Source organism: Heterodontus francisci, chromosome 4, assembly GCF_036365525.1.
Source record: "Heterodontus francisci isolate sHetFra1 chromosome 4, sHetFra1.hap1, whole genome shotgun sequence".
In the NCBI taxonomy this organism is placed as follows: domain Eukaryota; kingdom Metazoa; phylum Chordata; class Chondrichthyes; order Heterodontiformes; family Heterodontidae; genus Heterodontus; species Heterodontus francisci.
The window spans coordinates 148697162-148717476 of NC_090374.1; the positions used below are offsets into that span (position 1 = coordinate 148697162).

General features: G+C 40.3%; 1 protein-coding gene across 3 annotated transcripts in view; it reads left to right on the top strand.

The window, feature by feature from the left end:
• The window catches only part of melk (maternal embryonic leucine zipper kinase), a 138609-nt gene that overhangs the window by 41311 nt on the left and 76983 nt on the right, over window positions 1-20315 (top strand). For all 3 annotated transcript variants that reach the window (XM_068030308.1, XM_068030310.1, XM_068030309.1), the window contains 3 exons: window positions 3336-3479; window positions 9569-9637; window positions 12360-12452. In XM_068030308.1, coding sequence (XP_067886409.1) covers window positions 3336-3479; window positions 9569-9637; window positions 12360-12452 — 306 coding nt within the window. The remainder of the gene's footprint in view (window positions 1-3335; window positions 3480-9568; window positions 9638-12359; window positions 12453-20315) is intronic.

Below are 20315 nucleotides of genomic sequence, written 5' to 3' on the forward strand. Positions count from 1 at the left end.
ATCCTTCCTAAAGTGTAGTGCCCAGAATTGAACTTAATACTCCAGTTGGGACCAAACTAGAGTTTTACTTGAGTTTAGTATAACTTCCTGGCTTTGAACTATGTGTTTAGTTATAAACTTGGATTATATTCCCTGAAATTTAGAAGATTTAAGGGATGATTTGATCAAAGGTTTCAAGATATTAATGGGAACTATTTGGGTAGATAGAGAGAACCTATTTCTGTTGGTAGGATTAAGGGACATAGACTAAAAGTTAGAGCCAGGTCTTTCTGGAGTGAAGTTAGGCAACACCTACACGCGATGGTAGAAGTTTGGAATTCTCTTCTTCAAATGGCAGTTGATGCTAGGTCATTTGTTCAGTTTAAATCTGAGATTGATAGATTTTGCTAACCAAAGGTATTAAGGGATTTGGGCCAAATGGAGTTGGGTTGACGATCAGCCATGATCGCATTGAATGGTGGAACAGGCTCAAGGGGCTAAATGGCCTACTCTTGTTTCAATTTTCCTATTCTTTTGAAAAAACAACCTGTTCAATCTTTCCAGCTAGTTGTAATCTCAATATTGGTACCATCCTTGTAAGTCTTTTCTACACGTTCTCCAATATTTCTGTCCTTTTTATAGTTTGGGGACAAGAACAGTGTACTGTACTGTGTTCTATACAAATTTAACATAACTTCACTACTTTGAATTCTGCATTTCATTAGAAATAAATCCAAATGCATTGTTAGCATTTTAAAATACTTTGACCTGTAATGCTGCTTAATGATTTATTCACCTGTATCCCCAGATTCCCTTACTGTTCTACCCCATTCAGTTTCTTATTTTCTATGGTGTAGGTGATTATTTTTCATGCCAAAGTGCATCATCTCACATTTATCTATATTAAAATTAATTTACCACTTAACTGCCCAGTCTGCAAGTTTTCTAATGTCTTGTATTATGTGGCATTATTCCTCAGTGTTAGCTATACCCCCAGTTTGGTATCATCTAATTTTGATAGTTACTTATGCCCAAATCCAGATCATGAATGTAAATTATGAATAACAGTGGTCTTTGTGATCAACACTGATACATGTGAAATGTCACTTTCTACCTTCTTCCAGTCTGAATAATTACCTTTTACCTCTACACTCTGCTTTTTAGCCAATTTGCTATCCATTCAGCTATTTGTTCCCTAGTGCCGTATGCCCTAACCTTTGACGTGAGCCTGCTGCTGTGTGGTACCTTATCATAAACGCCTTTTAATAATCCAAGTATATGATGTCTTTATCTACATTTTCTGTTACCTCTTCAAACAATTCTATCAGGTTAGTTAATCATGACTTATTCTTTCAGAATCCATGCTGACTACTTTTTATCGTATTTTATGTTTGTAGATGTTCTTATGTCACTTAATATAGATTCCTAGATTCCAGTATCTTTTCTATCACTGAAATTAAGCTGACTGGTCTATAGTTCCCACGTTTTGTTCTATCGCGCTCTTTGTATACAAGGATAGCATTGGTGTTCACCAATCCTCTGGCTCTACCCCTTCTATGTAATCTTTGTATATATCAACTAGTGCCTGTGCTATCTCTTCTCTAGTTTCTTCAAGTATGCATGGGTACATACCAAACAGATGCTGGGTTTTATTTTTTTTTTAGTTTTGCTAGTTTGTGAATTTGTTTTCTCCCTTTCGATCCCAACTATGTAAATATTCTTTTAAGCTCATCTAGCGAAGTGTCGATTTTGTAATCAAGTTTGATTAAAAACTCAGGTGAAGTAGTTATTCAGTACTGCTGCCATTTCTTTATCATTACCTGTGAGTTTGTCTTGCTTATCCTTTAGTGACCGCATCTCTACTTTGATTTTCCTTTTTGTTATTTAGGTATCTATACAGTACTTCCTTTTATTCCTTTTTATATTCCTTTATTTTTGTAATTTCTCTTTGCCTTCCTGATTTTTTTTTTTTAGCTTTTTCATATTTCTTTTTGTCTGAGTGCCTATAATGTATTTTTTCTTTAGATTCAGTTTCCCCTTTAGTTCTTTATTTATCCACAGCACCCAAAATTAGCTTGCTTGTTTTTGGCTTTTTAGTGGAATACATTTCTCTTTAAACTCTATTGATTATCTTTATAAATATTTCCAACAGTTTTTCTACCTGTTTGCAAGATTTTTTTTTTCCCAGTTTACCTTCTTTAGTTCCAGCCTCATTTCATAGAATTACATGGAATATACAGCACAGAAACGGACCCTTGCCCCAACCAGTCCATGTCAGCATTCATGCACAACTCCTATCTCCTCCCATCCTTCTTCATCCAACTTTATCAGTATAAAACACTATTCTCTTTACCCTCATGCTTATCGCCTCCCCTTAAATGTATACTATTTACCTCAACTACTTCCTGTTCCTCCGAGTAAATGCTGGGAAGACTGAAGTCATTGTTTTCTGTCCCCACTCCAAACATCATCCCTCTGTCTAGCAGTTGTCTGAAATTAAATAGACTGTTTGTAACCTTGGTATCATATTTGGCACCAAGATGAGCTTCCAACCTCATAAGTTGCTCCGTTAACAAGACTGTCTATTTCTGTTTCTATAACACTGCCTGACTCTACCCTGCCTCAGCTCATCTGCTGAAGCCTTCACTCATGCATTTGTTACCTCTAAACTTGACTATTCCAATGCTTGCTGGCTGGCCTCCCATCTTCCACCCTCCATAAACTTGAACTCCTCTATGCTGTCTGTATCCCAAGTCACACTGAGTCCCGTTCACCCTTCACCTTTGTCATGGCTAACCTACATTAACTCCCAGTCTGGCAATGCCATAGTTTCATAATTCTCATCCTTGTTTTCAAATCCATCCATGGTCTTGCCTCTTCCTATCTCTGTAACCTCTGCTAGTCCTATAACCTTCAGAGCTATCTGCTCCTCCAATTCTAGCCTCTTGCGCACCATACATTTTAATTGCTCTACCATTAGCAGCTGTACTTCCATTCGTCTGGGCATGAGGCTCTGGAATGTTCTCCCCAAGCCTTTCCATTTCTCCTCCTGCTTAAAACCAAGTTCTTTGATCGAGTTTTTGGTACATGCATAATATCTCCTTATATGACTTGGTGTTGAACTTCTATTGATAACGCTCCTGTGAAGTGCCTTGGGACATTTTACAAAGTTAAAGGTATTCCATGAATGCAAATTGTTCCATTACCTGTAGTAAATCCAGTTTTATGAAAAGCTAATATGAAATGAACTGAATTTGAAATCAATATCTTTGATTTGAGAGCATTTAACTTTCATCTCTGCATGCTCTCTTTTTAAAATCAATTTCATGCTGTACATACCAACATTTTTATTGCAGTACTGCCCTGGTGGAGAGTTGTTTGACTATATTATCTCAAAAGACCGATTATCGGAAGAAGAAGCTCGGATCTTTTTTCGTCAAATTGTATCAGCTGTGGCTTATGTTCACAGTCAGGGCTATGCTCATCGTGACCTTAAACCGGTATGTATCACCAGAAAGGGAAATATTTGTAATTTAGCCAAGTACCTGATATTTGGAACAGGAATAAAGTTAATGCATTAACAAACTTTTAAAAATGTATTGTAGAGATGTATGCACGACTGCATTTGTTCCCCATTATGCACATCAGAGGACATTAAGGACAACCAACCACTCTGACTGGAGTTGCACATAGGCCAGACTGGGTAAGGGGTAGCAGAATCCCTCCCCAAAAGTCAATAGTGAACCACTGGGTTTTTCAACAATCCTATTGTTCTCATGGATTTTTTTTTCTGCTGCAAGCCCACAAAATAAGATTTATTGAAATCAGCTCACTGTTATGAGATTGGAACTCAGGACACTGGGTAGCTATTCTAGTAGCATTACCACTACACTACCACACCCTGGTTAACTTCTAAAGGCTGATGGTTATAAGAGCTTTAAAAAAAACATCTGTTTCAGCTTTTTTTGTTTCCAGCATCATAGCTTGGAGGTTAAATATGAAGTTTTCATGTGGGTATTGGAAAAAGTCTGATTGAAAAGACTCTTGGTACAAAACACATCTACAAACATACCTAATGACAGCTGGCTTGGCCTGCTCAACAATGAAACCTTTTCATAAATTTGGAGAGGTGAAAGAACAATGAAAGAAAATCCTATAGTCTTCAGGTTGTCAGATAACCGTTTTTCTATTGATACATAGCTCTGCTGGTCTTCCTGTGCCTCTAGCTGTTCTGCTTCTGATTTAGCTATAAAGGTGAGAACAGGTTGATTTATAGTTTGTGCATTCAACGGCAATATGGCAGACAATGAATATCAATCCATCCTGATCACTGGAGTTCATTGGATAGAAAGCATCCTCTGCAGCCACATTTGAGAGCCGTGAAGGATGTGTTGTCTATCTAGTGCCAGGGTAAGGGATATCTTGATGCGACTGGAAAGGAAGGGGGAAGATCCAGTTGTTGGGGTCCATGTCGGGACAATGCCACAGGGAAGAAGTCCTGCTAAGGGAATATTGGGAGTTAGGAGCTAAATTGAAAGGCAGAACTTCAAGGGTAATAATCTCAGAATTATATCCCAAACCAGGTGAAAATTGGCAGAAGAACAAACTGATCAAGAAAGTTAGCTTGTGGCTAAAGAATTGGATGTGGGGAAGGAGGTATTCTGTTTCATGGAGCACTGGCACCAGTACAGGGACAGGAAGGAGCTGTACTTGTGGGACAAGCTTTACCTGAACTAGGTTGGGACCAAGGTCCAAGCCGAAGTATAAATAGGGCTGTAGAAAGGATTTGAAATCAGTAAGTGTTGGGGCTGGATGTGGAAAGCCCAGACAGAAACAAAATTAGAAATAGCCTGAAGACTTAAAGGGATTGGAGAGAAGTTCAGGTCATCAGTAGTGTTAAAGTTAAAATATATACTTCTGGTTCAGAAACAAATGTAGGAAATAATAAAATAGTTGCGAAAAATACAACAGAAGTGACAATAAATCAAGCAGCATGATAAATAAAATTGTATTTAACAACTTCGGGTCATAAAGGCAGGACAGAGCCTATTGCCAAATTAAAAGTTCTATACACAAATACACATAACACAAGGAATATAACAAGTGAATTGGAAGTGCAAATTCAGCTATCAGAGTCAACATATTTGCCATCAGTGAGACCTGGCTATAAGCACGGGCGGCACAGTGGCTAGCACCACAGCCTCACAGCTCCACCAACCCGGGTTCGGTTCTGGGTACTGCCTATGTGGAGTTTGCAAGTTTTCCCTGTGACCGCTTGGGTTTCCTCCAGGTGCTCTGGTTTCCTCCCACATGCTAAAGGTTGATGGGGCAATTTTTGCAGTGGCCAATTTACCCTAGTGTAGGTAGGTGGTAGGAGAATTGAGGGAAGGTGGGGATGTGAGAAAATGGGAGGTTGATGGTTGGCGCGGACTCGTTGGGCCGAATGGCCTGGTTCAGTGCTGTATCTCTATGACTCTATGACCGGGAGATAAATATTCCAGGTTATAAGGTCTTGAGAAGGGCAGGGAAAATGGAAGAGGAGGAGGAGTAGCAATATTAACAAAGGACACTATTACGACATTAGAAATACGGGATGTCAGTAAGAGTGAGCGGGCTATGGTAGAATAGAAAAGACTTTGAGAGTTGTTTACAGACATAGGAGTGATAAATTAGCATGACACAAACACATGTATATAAAATGGAGATTAGAGAAATTTGTTGCAAAAATCATGTACCTCTCATGGTAGAGTTTAATTTTCTCAGATTGGAGAAACCAGCAGAGCTCGAGTCCCAAAGGCAGTAAATTTCTTGTGTATTCAGGACAGTTTACTTGAACAAACATAAGAACAAGCCAATCTTTGATTAATATTGAGTAATGAGCCTGAATTAGTCAATAATCTACCACAAAGTGAAAACCTAGTTGACGGTGAATACAATATGATAGAATTCAATATTGGGCTTAACAGGGAGAAGGGTGAGTCGTGAACCAAGTTTTTAAATTTGTGTAAAGCTAGTTTTGGAGGGATGAAGCAGAAATTGAACACTGTAGATGAGACAGAATGAGTCACTGATAAAACAATGGGAGATGTTCAAAAACATATTGGGTAGAATACAAAACCTGTAGAAACCTGTAAAAGGTGAGCACTCTACTTGTGTAAGTAAACAACCTTGGTCAATAAGGTAAGTGAGAGATAACATACACCTGAAAGAAAACGTTTAAAAGAAGGCAAAGAATATTACGAATCCTGTAGACTTGGAGACTTGTAAACAACAAAAATGCAGGACACGGTGGCATAGTGGTTATGTTACTGGACTAGTAATCCAGAGGGCTGGACTAATGATCTGAAAGCATGAATTTAAATCCCACTACAACAGCTCTGGAATTTAAATTCAGTTAACTAAATAAATCAGGAATGAAAATCTAGTGTCTGCAGATCCACAGCAATACAGTCGACTCTTAACTGCCCTCTGAAATGGACTAGCAAGCTGATCAGTTGTACCAAACTGCTTCAGAAAAATCAAATAAGAATCAAACCGGACGGACCACCAGGCATCGACCTAAACACTGGGCACGACAAAGGCACAGCAACCCAGTCGACCCTTCAAAGTCCTCCTCGCTAACATCTGGGGATTTGCGCCAAAGTTGGGAGAGGTATCCCACAGACTAGTCAAGCGACAGCATGACAGTCATACTCACAGAATCATACCCTTCAGACAACATTCCAGATTCCTCCATCACCATCCTGGATCTATCCTGTCCCTCCGGCAGGACAGACCCAACAGAGGTGGCAGCACAGTTGTATACAGTCTGGAGGGAGTAGCCCTGGGAGTCCTCAACATTGACTTCAGAGCTCATGAAGTCTCATAGCATCAGGTCAAAAATGGACATGGAAACTTCCTGCTAGTTACTAGCTACTGCCTCACTCAACTGATGATTCAGTACTTCTTCATGTTAAACACCACTTGATTTAACAGTGAGGGTAACAAGGGCACAGAATACACTCTGGGTTGGAGACTTTAATGCCCATCTCAGAGTGTGACTCAGTAGCAGCACAACTGACTGAGCTAGCCAACCCCTAAAGGACATAGCCTGCGGCAGGTGGTGAGATGACTAACACGAGGGAAAAACCTACTTGACCTCCTCCTCACCAGCCAACCTATCGCAGATGCATCTATCCATGACAGTATTGGTAGGCTTGGCCACCGTAAAGTCACTTTTTCACACTGAGGACACCCTCCATTGTGTTGTGTGGCACTACTACTGTGCTAAATGGGATAGATTCAGAATAGATATAATGGCTGAAACTGGGCCTCCATGAGGCACTGTGGGCCCTCAGCAGCAGAATTGTATCCAATCGCAACCGAACTTCATGCCCACAATGCAGGATTGCATGCATGCATGCGAAACAATGGAAGCAGCATGCTATAGACAGAACTAAGCGATCCCATAACGAATCGGTTAGATCAAAGTTCTACAGTTCTGCCACATCCAGCCTGTAAATAATGGTGGACAATTAAATAACTAACGGAAGGAGAAGGCTCCATGAACATCCTCATCTTCAAGATGATGGAACTCAGTACATGAGTACAAAAGACAAGGCTGAAATGTTTGCACCTATCTTCAGCTAGAAGTGCCGAGTGGATGATCCATCTTTTCTTCCTGCATTCCCAATCACTGCAGATGCTAGTCTTCAGCTGATTCGATTCACTCCACATGATATCAAGAAATGACTGAACGCACTGAATACAGCAAAGGCAATAGACCCCCACAACACCCCAGCTGTGTGCTAAAGACTTGTGCTCCAGAACTAGCCATGCCTGTAGCCAAGCTGTTCCAGTACAGCTACAACACTGGAATCTACCCGACAATGTGGAAAATTGCCCAAGTACATATTGTCCAACAAAAGCAAGACAAATCTAATCTGGCCAATTACCATCCCAACAGTCTACTCTCAATCATCAGCAAAGTGATGGAAGGTGTCATTGACTGCTATCAAGTGGCATTTACTCACCAATAACCTGCTCACCGATGCATGGTTTGGGTTCGGCCAAGACTGCTCCGCTCCAGATCTTGTTACGGCCTTGGTCCAAACATGGACAGAAGAGCTGAATTCCAGTGATGAGGGGAGAGTGATTGCCCTTGACATCAAGGCAGCATTTGACTGAGTGTAGCATCAAGGACATATGAAGATTGGGTTTCCTGGGGCTTGGAAATCCCGCTAGGTAAAAGGAGGCCAAAAGAGCCAGATCATGAGCTAATTGCATGTACGGCATTGCTTGTGGACAAGGAGGAATAGGAGTGTTTCCTCTATTGCCCAAGTTATCCTTTTTACAGACACTGCAATGGCTGACTCCCTCCGCGATCTTCCTTAACTAGAGCGACCCCCTACTTTTCTGGCATCCACTCACTGGCTGCTTTCCCACCTGACGGCTGACACCTGAGGACAACGTGGTAGATTTAGCATACAATTTCCAATGGTCAGTACTGGAATAGTGAAGTAATTAATGACCTTGTGCATGCTATCCCAATAATCCCAGAATCACAAGTACAGGTTTCCATTTCAGTTCATGGAAACTACTGCAGCTCCATGATTACAAGAAGAAACAATCTGTAAGATGCAGAATTCCAACCAGGATTATTTTAGTTACTGAAGGATATTGCAGATAACAGCTTTGCTTTATGTTAGATATCACAATTTTAAATGGTATATTATAATAGAAATGCATTTAGACTGACTTTAAGTGCTTTAAGTCTCTTGAACTTTTACAGGGTTGTCTTGTTCGAACTGTTATTTAATGTGATGTGCTACACTATATAACATATTAACCAGACTGGTTCAGCTGCAAACGTTTAAGTGTAATCCTGGCTAGAACTAGTGTAACTCTCAGTAGAATATAGTTGGGAAGTGTAGGTATGTGCATGAAACTGAAACAACAGTTTCATGGGTTAAGTGGATTTATTTAGTAGACTTCAACAGTGCAGTTATGAAGCACTGAAAAATTAATGATTTATCAATATTTAGGAACCTTGCCTGGAAATCTGTTCAAGATCCAGCCAGATAAAGATTGTAACATTATTTTTTTAAAATGTTATCCTTTTCTTAAATCCCAGGCAAGATATTTTGATGGCTAGCAACCAGAATAAGGCCCACTTTGTTTCTCGGGTGTATACAAAACTACGTGTGGTATGTGCCGTTCCCTGGAGAGCCTCTGGGCTCCTGTGACATCTTGACTTACATAATCCTATTTCATTATTGTGCAGCAGAATACATGTAGAGTAGCATGTGGCCCCTACATGAAGGTCATTTAACAGAATGTGTTAACTTGCCAAGCAGGCTTAATGGAATGGGGATTTACAACAGTGGAATGTGTTGGAGCTGCAATGATGGGCCAACATTCTGGTTCACGTTTTGGACATGCAGAATTCCCGTGGGGTTTGGAGACATGTTTTCTCTCCTCTTATGCATCTATTGATTCAACTCTTGATTTTCAAACACTTTATTAATCATGGTGGCCAGGTCCTGATGCAAGGCCAACATTTCAGTTTCTGTGTTTGTAATAAGTATGATAACTTTTTTTTCCCCCACAGGAAAATCTACTGATAGATGAAGATCATAATTTAAAGTTAATTGATTTTGGCCTATGCGCAAAGCCAAAGGTATGTACGGCTGTTGCTGCAAAAAGTTGCTGTTATCCACTTAGTTTCTTGAAGCTGTGTTTTAAATACAAAATTCTGGCAAAACTCAGGCCACAATCTTTACCCCAGAAGAAGCAGTTTAATTGGTGTGATTTATAGCTTTTTAGTCAATGGTCTTTGAAGCTTCAACACTGATGTGTCTGCACTGCAGCCATATATCTAGTTATGTGTTCAACCCGGTGACCAGAAAGTCTGTCTGGAGCTTTAAAAAGCAAAAAAACTGTTCTCTCTCCACAGATGTTGCCAGACCTGCTGAGTATTTCCAGCATTTCTTGACTTTTTTTTGTTGTATTTTGAAAAGTTTGTATCATGCATCTTTTCTGAGGCAATTGTACCTTTGATTACATGGTGCCCTAAGTTTCATGAGTTGCTTGTGCAAGCAGCGATAAAGGTTTAAGGGTGGAAGCTTTTTGTTCTTGGACTCTGTGGTTCAGCTTGGTTGTTGAATGAGGGAGAAATATTATACCCTGTACAGTTATTTCAACAAACCCTTAATCTAACTAGTTAATTCATTAACTTCCATGCTTGCTGTACCGAAGAAAGAACTTACTTTTACTTTCACATCCTCCGAACATCCTAAAGCGCTTTATTGCCCATTGCATACTTTTTGAAGTGTAGTTGCTGTTCTAATGTGGGAGACAATTTGCACATGAGGTCCCACAGCAGCAATGAAATAAATGGTTAGATCATCTTTATTGGGTGTTGGCTGATGGGCAAATATTGGCCAGAACACCAGGAGAACTCACCAGGTCTTATGCTGTGGGATCTTTTATATTTAGCTGAAGTTGCAGACAGGGCCTTGATTTCACATCCCATCTCAAAAATGGATCTAAGCTGAACATACTACAAGCTTCTTGCTGCAAATGGGTGACTTTGTGCTGCTGTAGTCTTCTGATCTTGCTCATATTCGTCACACTATAAGAAGTGCACTGGAGAAGGTGTAGAGGAGATTCACCAGGATGTTGCCTGGGCTGGAGCATTTCAGCTATGAAGAGAGACTGGATAGGCTATGGTTGTTTTCCTTAGAGCAGCGAAGGCTGAGGGGAGATCTGATTTGAGGAATACAAAATTGAGGGACATAGATAGGTTAGATAGGAAGAAACTTTTTCTCTTAGCGGAGGTGTCAATAACCAGGGGTCATAGATTTAAGGTAAGGCGCAAGAGGTTTAGAGGGGATTTGAGGAAATTTGTTTTCACCCAAAGGGTGGTTGGAATCTGGAACGCACTGCCTGAAGGGGTGGTAGAGGCAGGAACCCTCACAACTTTATTTAGATGAGCACTCGAAATGTCATAGCATACAAGGCTACGGGCCAAGTGCTGAAAAATGGGATTAGAATAGATAGGTGCTTGATGGTCGGCATGGACACGATGGGTCGAAGGGCCTGTTCTGTGATGTATAACTCTATGACTCTATATTTAAAATGTTATCCCAAGAGAATCGGGGTGGTAATTTGCCAAAAAATCTCACATCCTTTAAACTAATAATTTTTGACATTTTTAATGTGTATATTTAAAAAGCTCCACAGCTGAAGTTTAAATCCGAACTGTCATCTTGCATTATGTTTTGCTGAAAGAATGCTGCATTTTTTTGGAAGTACCGTCTTTTAGATTAGACATTCCGTTCAAGTGGCCATAAATGATGCCATGACATTTTCTGAAGAAATGCAGAGTCCTCCCAGTGTCCTCACCACTATTCCTCCCGCAGACAATACAAGGGAAAAAACAAATTTAACCGATCTTTGCTATTTGTAGGGCATTGCTGTGCACAATTTGGGTGTTGTATTTGCCTACATAACAATAGTACTTACACTTCAAAATAATGAATTTGTTCAGAAGTGCTTTCTGACATCCTGAGGATGCTATATTCATTCTCTTTAAAGGAATATCTCGATGTAAATAGCCTTCAAGAATCCTAAACCCTGTCTTACCACCGAGATGTATTAATGTGGACCTGATATAAGGATGTGCTATTAGGTACATCAGCAAGATGCTGAGATGTCTGGTGGTTTTGTAAGTTATATCTTAAGGTTAATCTAATGGGATTTGATCCCATTGAAACTAGTATCAAGGAGGCAGACCAAGAGTCCCTATAACTGATACCCCATTGTGTTTGCTCCACTGTTTGCAAATCAAACTAAGTAGGTCAATTGCAATTTAACTTCCAACACAGTAAAGGAATTTAATTATCTTGAGATGCCTCAGCCTTCAGGTCTTGACAGCCTCATTAAATTAATGTTGGATCTATGATTAGACCAGGTTGATTTGAATTGTCTTTTGGTTGTCTGTAAAGGTGGCATGTTGTTCACTAAATGATTGAGTTTGCAAGCATTATGGGATTCCTATTGCTGTTAGTAAAGTAAAATATGTTAGCCTTGGCATCTCTGGATTATAGAAGGGTCTACCAGCTAGATTTTGTACTCCTGGTTATTATCCAATGATTGCTATTGGAAAGTAGACATTGGTAAAGCTATCCAGGGTAACTATAATGAATGGCAGCCTGGGGAGGTATGCGAGGAGTGCCGTTGTACCCAAACAGGAGCCTATGAATTCAGGAAAGGAAGTGATAATAGAGGATAAAATTGGCAAAGTGACTGAACATTTCTTTGACTTAAGAGTTTGTAGAACTGCTGCATTCCATTGGTGTGTGTAGACATCTAGTTACAGCTTCAGTTCTCTGTTGCAGGGTGGCTTAGATTACCATTTAACAACATGCTGTGGTAGCCCTGCCTATGCAGCACCTGAACTTATTCAAGGTAAAGCTTACATTGGATCTGAGGTAAGTGAAGTATTTTATTGAAATAGTTTATATTTAAATATCAAAATTAAGGAGCATTTTCAAGCAGGCTACTTCTTCAGACTAGTAAAGATCTTTCCTACTCATGAGAAATCTTGTATTTAGTTTCTCCATCAAGACTCCTGGAGATGTATACAAGATGTGGAACTAGAACTGATGGCATCAGACCTGTCTGACTGGCTCCTCTAATCTTGTGCATGGATGCTATTTATTAGTCTTGGAGTTCAAATCGGAGTAATCCATTTGGCTTATTGTGTCTGTGCTATCTCTGAAAGAAGTATTTTAGTTCTGTTCCCTTGTCCTTTTCCATATTGTTTGAAATCTTTTGTTTTCAAATGTTGATCCAATATCCTTTAAAAATATTAGTACAGGTTCTGCTTCCTCCACTGTTTCTGATGGGGCATTCCATCTTCTAACAACCCCCTGCTTAAAAACAAAAATATCCTAACTATTCTCTTCACTCTCGGTGGCGATTTTATATTTCTGACCTCTAGCTACTGACTCAATGATCATTGGAAATAGTTTTTCCTGATTTTCTTTATCAAAACCTCTCAACACCTTTTCTATCTCCTTGTAACTTTGTTTGAATTAAGTTATATCTTCACAGTTCACCAAGCTACTTATTTTTGTGCCATTGGCAAATTTTTATTTTGTGTCACATGCTCCTAATCCAGATCATTTAACAATGGTCCCAACATTTGACTTCTGGGGAACGCCACTGTTTAGATCTCTCCAGTTTTGCATCTATTAACCACAGACACATTTTCCTTATCCAAATTCCTATCCATGCTGTCATACTCCCTTTAACTGTGCCTTTAATTTTATCAACAAGCCTCCAATGCGGCAGTATCTTCAACATCATTTGATGATCCTATTACATCCAGTCATGAATGGTGGTGAAAAATTAAACAGCTAACCAGAGGAGGCGGCTCCACAAACATCCTCATCCTCAATGATGGGGAGCACAGCACATAAGTACAAGACACAAGGCTGAAGCATTTGTAACCATTTCACAGAAGTACTGAGTGGATGATCCATCTCGGTGTCCTCCTGAGGTCCCCAGCATCACCGATGCCAGGCTTTGATCAATTCAATTCACTCCACGTGATATCAAGAAACGGATGAATATACAGGATACAGCATAGGCTGCGGGCCCTGATAACATCCCAGCTCTAACACTAAGATGTGTGCTCTAGAACTAGTCACATCCCTAGCCAAGCTGTTCCAGTGCAGCTACAACATTGACATCTACGCAACAATGTGGAAAATTGCCCAGGTATGTCCTGTCCACAAAAAAACAGGACAAATCCCCACCAGTCAACTCTCAATCATCAGCAAAGTAATGGAAGGCGTCATTGGCAATGCTATCAAGCGGCACTTAATCACCAATAACCAGGCCAGGGCCACTCAGCTCCAGACCTCATTTATATCCTTGGTCCAAACATGGACAAAAGAGCTGAATTCAAGAGGTGTGCTGAGGGTGACTGCCCTTGACATCAAGGCAGTATTTGACCATTTGTGGTATCAAGGAGCCCCAGCAGAATTGAAGTCGATGAAAATTGTGGGGAAACTTTTCCACTGATTGGAGTCATACCTAGCATAAAAGATGTTTGTGGTTGTTGCAGGCCAATCATATCAGCCCCAGGACATCACTGCAGGAGTTCCTCAGGGTCATGCCCCAACCATCTTCAGCTGCTTCATCAATTACCTTCCCTCCATCATAAGGTCAGAAGCGGGAATGTTCACTGCTGATTGTGCAATGTTCAGCACAATTCACCACTCCTCAGATACTGAAGCTGTCTGCGCCCACATACAGCAAGACCTGGACCGTATTCAAGCTTGAGCTGATAAGTGGCAAGTAACATTTGCGCCAGGCAACAACTATCTCCAACAAGAGAGAATCTAACCATCTTCCCTTGAAGTTCAACAACATTACCTTTGCCAAATTCCCCCCACTATCAATATCCTGGAGGTCAGCATCGACCAGAAAATTAATTCAACCAGCTGTGTAAATATGTGGCTACAAGAACAGTCAAAGGCTCGGAGTTCTGCATTGAGTTACTCACCTACTGACTCCCCAATGCCTGTTCCGCTATCTACAAGGCACAAGTCCGGAGTGTGATGGAATTCTTTCCACTTGCCTGGATGAGTGCAGCTTCAACAAGACTCAAGAAGCTTGACATTATCCAGAACAAAGCAGCCCGCTTGATCAACACCCCATCCACCACCCTAAACATTCACTTCCTCCACCACCTGCACACAATGGCAGCAGTGAGTATCATCTAGATGCACGACAGCAATTCGCCAAGGCTCCTTCAACAGCACCTTCCAAACCTATGACCTCGACCTCTTATATGCACACCACCATCTGCAAGTTCCCCTCCAAGCTGCACACTATCCTGATTTGGAAATATATCGCTGTTCCTTTACTGTCACTGGGTCAAAATCCTGGAACTCCCTCCCTAACAGCACTGTGGGTATACCTACACCAGATGGACTGTAGCAGTTCGAAGTTAGCTCACCACCACCTTCTCAATGGCAGTTTGGGATGGGCAATGAATGCTGGCCTTGCCAGCGATACTCACATCCCATGAATACATTTTTTTTTTTTTTTTAAATCCATGTACAGGATACCCACTGCATTTTCTTTATCAATGCATGCCATTATTGCCTCTAAGAATGCTACTAAATGTGCCAAACATGTCTTTCTGGGTGAGTATTAATTTTATCTACATTATAGGCTTGAGGTTTACCCACTAACATGTTGGCCTGACTGATCTTTAATTAACTATGTTTATCCTTTTTACCCCCTCTTGAACAGAGCTGTTAAGTTGGCAACTCTCCAGTTATTTGCAAAAACTTCTATATCCAGGGATGTTTGAAAAATTGTTGTCGTACCTCTGACTTCGTGAGCATTCAGTTTTCATGCCATCAGGGCCCTGTAACTCTCTTCCATGATTTACACCCATTTTTTCACTACAACTTCTTTATCTGCCGTTATCCTCTCTAATTGCTTCACTTCCTCTGCATACCCTTTCAAAATAACTTGCTCTTTGAAAACTATAGTAAAGTACTTATTTGATACCTTCACCATTCCTTCATCCTCCATAACATTCTTATTTTCATTTCTAAATGGCTGATGCTTTCTTTAACTATGTTTATAAAATCTTTAATTAATTTCCCTTTATCTGCCAGTCTTTCTTCATAACTCCTTTTAGCTTTTTTTAAGATCAGTTTTGTGTTTTTTTTAATTTGGCTTGAGTTTCTTTTGTATTATTAGCCCTAGAGTTGTCATGTGTCTCTGCTTTGACACACATTTTAATTTCTCTACTGATACAAGGATCTCCAGCTTTTGCTGAACAACCTTTTACTACTTATGGAATATGTCTCGTCTGTACCCTGATTCTCTCTCTCTTATCGGAACGTTTAACTTTCTTTATAAGAGACTGATCAATGCCACTTAGAATCAACATCTATTTCCCAAAGTCACAGACCATCTAGTATGATACTATGTTTGTTTATACTGCTCAGTGCTGTTTGAATGTAGCAAACACGTTGGTGGCACAACCCAATTGCTGATGGGCAATTGCCTCAGTTTTAATATAACATATGAAGGAGTAATAGCCATACCAAATAGACTCCTAATTGTCCTACAATCAGAGAATCTCACAGCGCAGAAAGAGACCATTCGACACATTGTGCCTGTACTTTACTACAGTTTTCAAAGAAGAGCAAGGTATTTTGAAAGGGTATGCAGAGGAAGTGAAGCAATTAGAGAGGATAACGGCAGATAAAGAAGTTGTAGTGAAAAAGAACTGTTGTGTTTTGTCCGTAACCCTGTAGGTTCCTCGTCCTTAAGTACCTGTCCAACTTGTTTTTAAAATCAGTTATGGAATCCGCTTCCACAAGCTTTTCAGGTAGTGTTCCAGATCCTGACCATAACTGGGTGAAAACATTTCTTCTTATCTTGCCTCTAAATGTTTTGCCAATGATTTTAAATCTATGACCTCTGGTAATTGATCCATTCACCAGAGGGAATACTTTTTCTCTACCTACTCTGCCCAAACCTCTCATCATCTTGAAATCCTCCTATTAGATCACCTCTTAACTTGCTCTGTTCCAAGGCAAACATTCCTTTTCCAGTCTCTCCTGCGAACTTAGGACATAGGAACAGGAGTTAGCCATTTAGCGCCTCAAGCCTGTTCTGCTATTCAGTGAGATTTTGGCTGATCTGCAGTCTAACTCCATATGCCTGCCTTTGCCCCATATCCCTTAATCCCTTTGGTTAACAAAATCTATCAATCTCAGATTTAACATTGACAAAGCATCCATATGTCGAAGAGTGTTCCAAACTTCTGCCAACTTTTGTGTTTCCTAATTTCACTCTTGAAAGGCCTGGTTCTACGTCTTTAGGCTATGCCCCCAGTCCGAGACTCCCCAAACAGTGGAAATCATTTTTCTTTATCTACTGTCTCAGTTCCCCTTAAAATCTTGAAAACATTGATCAAATTGCTCCTTAATCTTCTAAATTCCAGGAAATACAATCCAATCACTAGTTTGTGTAATCTCTGCTTGTAATTTGACCATTGGAGTCCAGGTATCATTCTAGTAAATATATTCTGTACTCCCTCCAAGGCCAAATATATCCTTCCTAAGGTGTAGTCTAACCAGGGTTTTGTATAGCTGAAGCATGACTTCTACTCCCTTGTATTCTAGTCCTCTAGATATAAAGTCCAACATTCCATTAGCCTCTTCGATTATTTTCTGTATCTATTCATGACATTTGTGTATCTGGACATCCACTGTTTTTCTAGCTTTTCGAACCATTTAGCAAGTACTTTGATCTACCCTTTTAGGCCAAAGTGGATGACCTCACACTTGCCTACATTTGAAAGCCATTTGCCACATTTTGCCCATTCAATTAAGCTATTAATAATTCTTTGTAATTTTATGCTTCCGTTTATACTCCTTACAATGCCACCCAACTTTGTGTGGTTGGCAAACTTGGATGTGTAGCTGGCTATCCCATCATCTAAGTTGTTAATAAATACAGAAAATAATTGAGGCCCCAACACCGATCCCTGTGCGATGCCACAAATCACATCCTGCCAAATAGAGTACTTGCCCATTATACCCACTCTGTCTTCTGCTCAGCCAATTTCCTAACCAGGTCAATAATTTTTCTTCAATTCCATGGGCTTTAACTTTAGCTAACAATCTCTTAGGAAGGACTTTATCGAATGCCTTCTGGAAGTCCTTACAAACAACATGCATAGATATTCCGTGTCCACTGCTTTAGTCACCTCTTCAAAAATTCAATCACGTTTGTCAGACATGACCTACCCTTTACAAATCCTCTTAACTGAAGACCCTCATCCCTGGTAACATCCTGGGAAACCTCTACCTTTTTTTTTAAAGCCCTTTACATCTTTCCAGAAGTGTTGTGCCCAGCACTGTCCAGAATACTCCAGCTGGGATCTAACAACAAGTTCTCAACTGGTCTGCAAAATATCCTGAGGGTGCCTCAGTAGCTGCTTTTCTTTTCAGCATCTGTTGTGGTGCGAATCTTGCTTGGCTAATGGCAACAGAAGATGCACTTACCAAATTTTGTTTTAAAGCATTGTTAATCTTTTTCATTCATGCTGCATCCTCCTGACCATCAGCAGTCTTCCCAGGGCCAGTAACCATACTGTTTTGGTGGTAGCATGTTTTTACCAGTAATAATGACCTGACGCAAAATTGCATGATTACGTACACTAATGATTGTCTGTCGTGACATCAGCACTTGGCACATGCCCACTAGCAAATGATTACAGCCATTCTATGTACACAAGCTAACAAACGCTTTCCTGCAGCTAATTTACTGGAAGGCAAACTGCACTGTCTGTTGGCAAATCTAGGAGAATGGCACTGTTAACTAGCTTTCCCAGGCTTCAGAGAAAAAGAAGCAAATAACTGTGTTCATTGTACTCTAAACAGCCAAAGAATACCTGTTTGGAATGGACAGCAAAAAAGGAAATAAAATAAAAGTGTGAATACTTTTTTGCATTAAAATTCTGAATAGTACATCAGTAACAAGGGGGGGTGGGTGGGTGAGTGGCTATCTAAACAGCTATTTAAAATGTCTGAGTGAAAAGCAGTATTTCCCAGCAGCACAGTACACATTGTGCGACATGGAATTGGTAGTATGGGGTGCATCTGGGAGGGATAGTACCTCTAAAGGAGGGAACATGTTGCACCTTTCGCAGTGGTTCAACATTCATTGGTTGTCACTGGCACACAGCTCTTAGCTGTGGCTCCAAGTATAGTTTGCATGCAACAGCGGCCGCACTCTGGCAAATCGTCTCAACAGGCGGACAAAACCAGATGAGGGTAGCCAATGTGTCTACCCATCGGTGAGTTAGGATTTGCCTATCCTTGCATGCAACGTCCTACTCAGCGGAGGAGTTCAATACGAATTCAACAGCCATAAGGGTGACTAAGCAAAGCATTGTGGAGCGTTAAGACTGTGGTCAGGCACTTAGGTACCAAGGTCATCCACTGCATCCAGAATCATCTCCAGCTGCCTCAACTTTATCTTGCCATTGGATTCAAATGTGCCTCACTACAATCTATTTCATGCACAAGTCATGACATCACTGACCAATTCATTCTTCGAACACATTGTATCTGAAACTTCATGAATTTTAATTGATGTTATGGTCATCTTTGACCATGAAGGACAAACACCAAAGTATTGCCACCTTCTGATATACTGCTCATTTAGGATACTGGCTAAATCAATCACAATAATAAACTTTCAATGGATGTTCCCATTAATCTGCAAATTTATTTATGGCTTCATATATATAAGGCTTTATATAAGGCTTCACAGTATGGACCCATGAAACATTTAAAGACAGGCTTGGATGCATTTGTTTTATTGTGATATTGACTAGAAATTCTTGTAATGGATATATTTCAGTCTCCAGATTGATTTCAGTTTTCATTTTAAGGCTTTTAATGCTGTGGTCGATCAATACTTCCATGGGACTAACTCTAAGTGATGACATATTCTTTTATTCTCTGCATGCGCAGAGGGCCCGAGACCGTGTGCGCATGTGCGCGCCGCGGCGCATTCTGATGACGTAGCGTTGTCATCAATCACTTTGATTCTTTAAATGGCCCGGGCTGCTTATGCACCCTTGAGACTTTTCTCCCACGGTTACCATGACTTTTTGATTCTGGAGGCTTCGCATCCTACTCATCCCTACCTGACCCTTTAACTTTTATGAAGCCTACAGGGGTTATGTTTATCTGGTTAAGTTGAGTAATAATCATATGATCGCATTTGGCATTGCAAGAATTGGGGAGGCTACTAAAATAAAATTGCCAAACTTTAAGAGGGATAACTTTATGTACTTGAAAAGCCATGTCAGAGTGGGCTTGAATATGCCTCAGAGAGTGGAGGAATCAAGGAGTTCTTTCAAAGAGGTGATTCTGCATGCAGTGGATCAATGCGTGCCCATGCAAAACAAAGGGACCAAACATGAAGGCACTTCTGCCTGGTTGAATGGGGCTACCTAGCAACTCGTGACTGAAAAAAACACCATTTACGGTCATGAAGAAAAATGGCACAGAATTATGATTGATTCAATACGAAAAAGCATGCCAAAAAAGTAGCAATGGCAAAGAAAAATTTCAAATTGAATGTAACAAAAGTGAAGGAATTTTTTTCTAGTTATATTAAGAGGAAAAGAAAAACAAGGGATGAATTGGGTGAGGACATGACAACTGATGCTACACAGGCTGCAAATGTGTTGAGAGAGAGAGAAGGCAGATAATTTGTTTGATCTGGAAATAGAA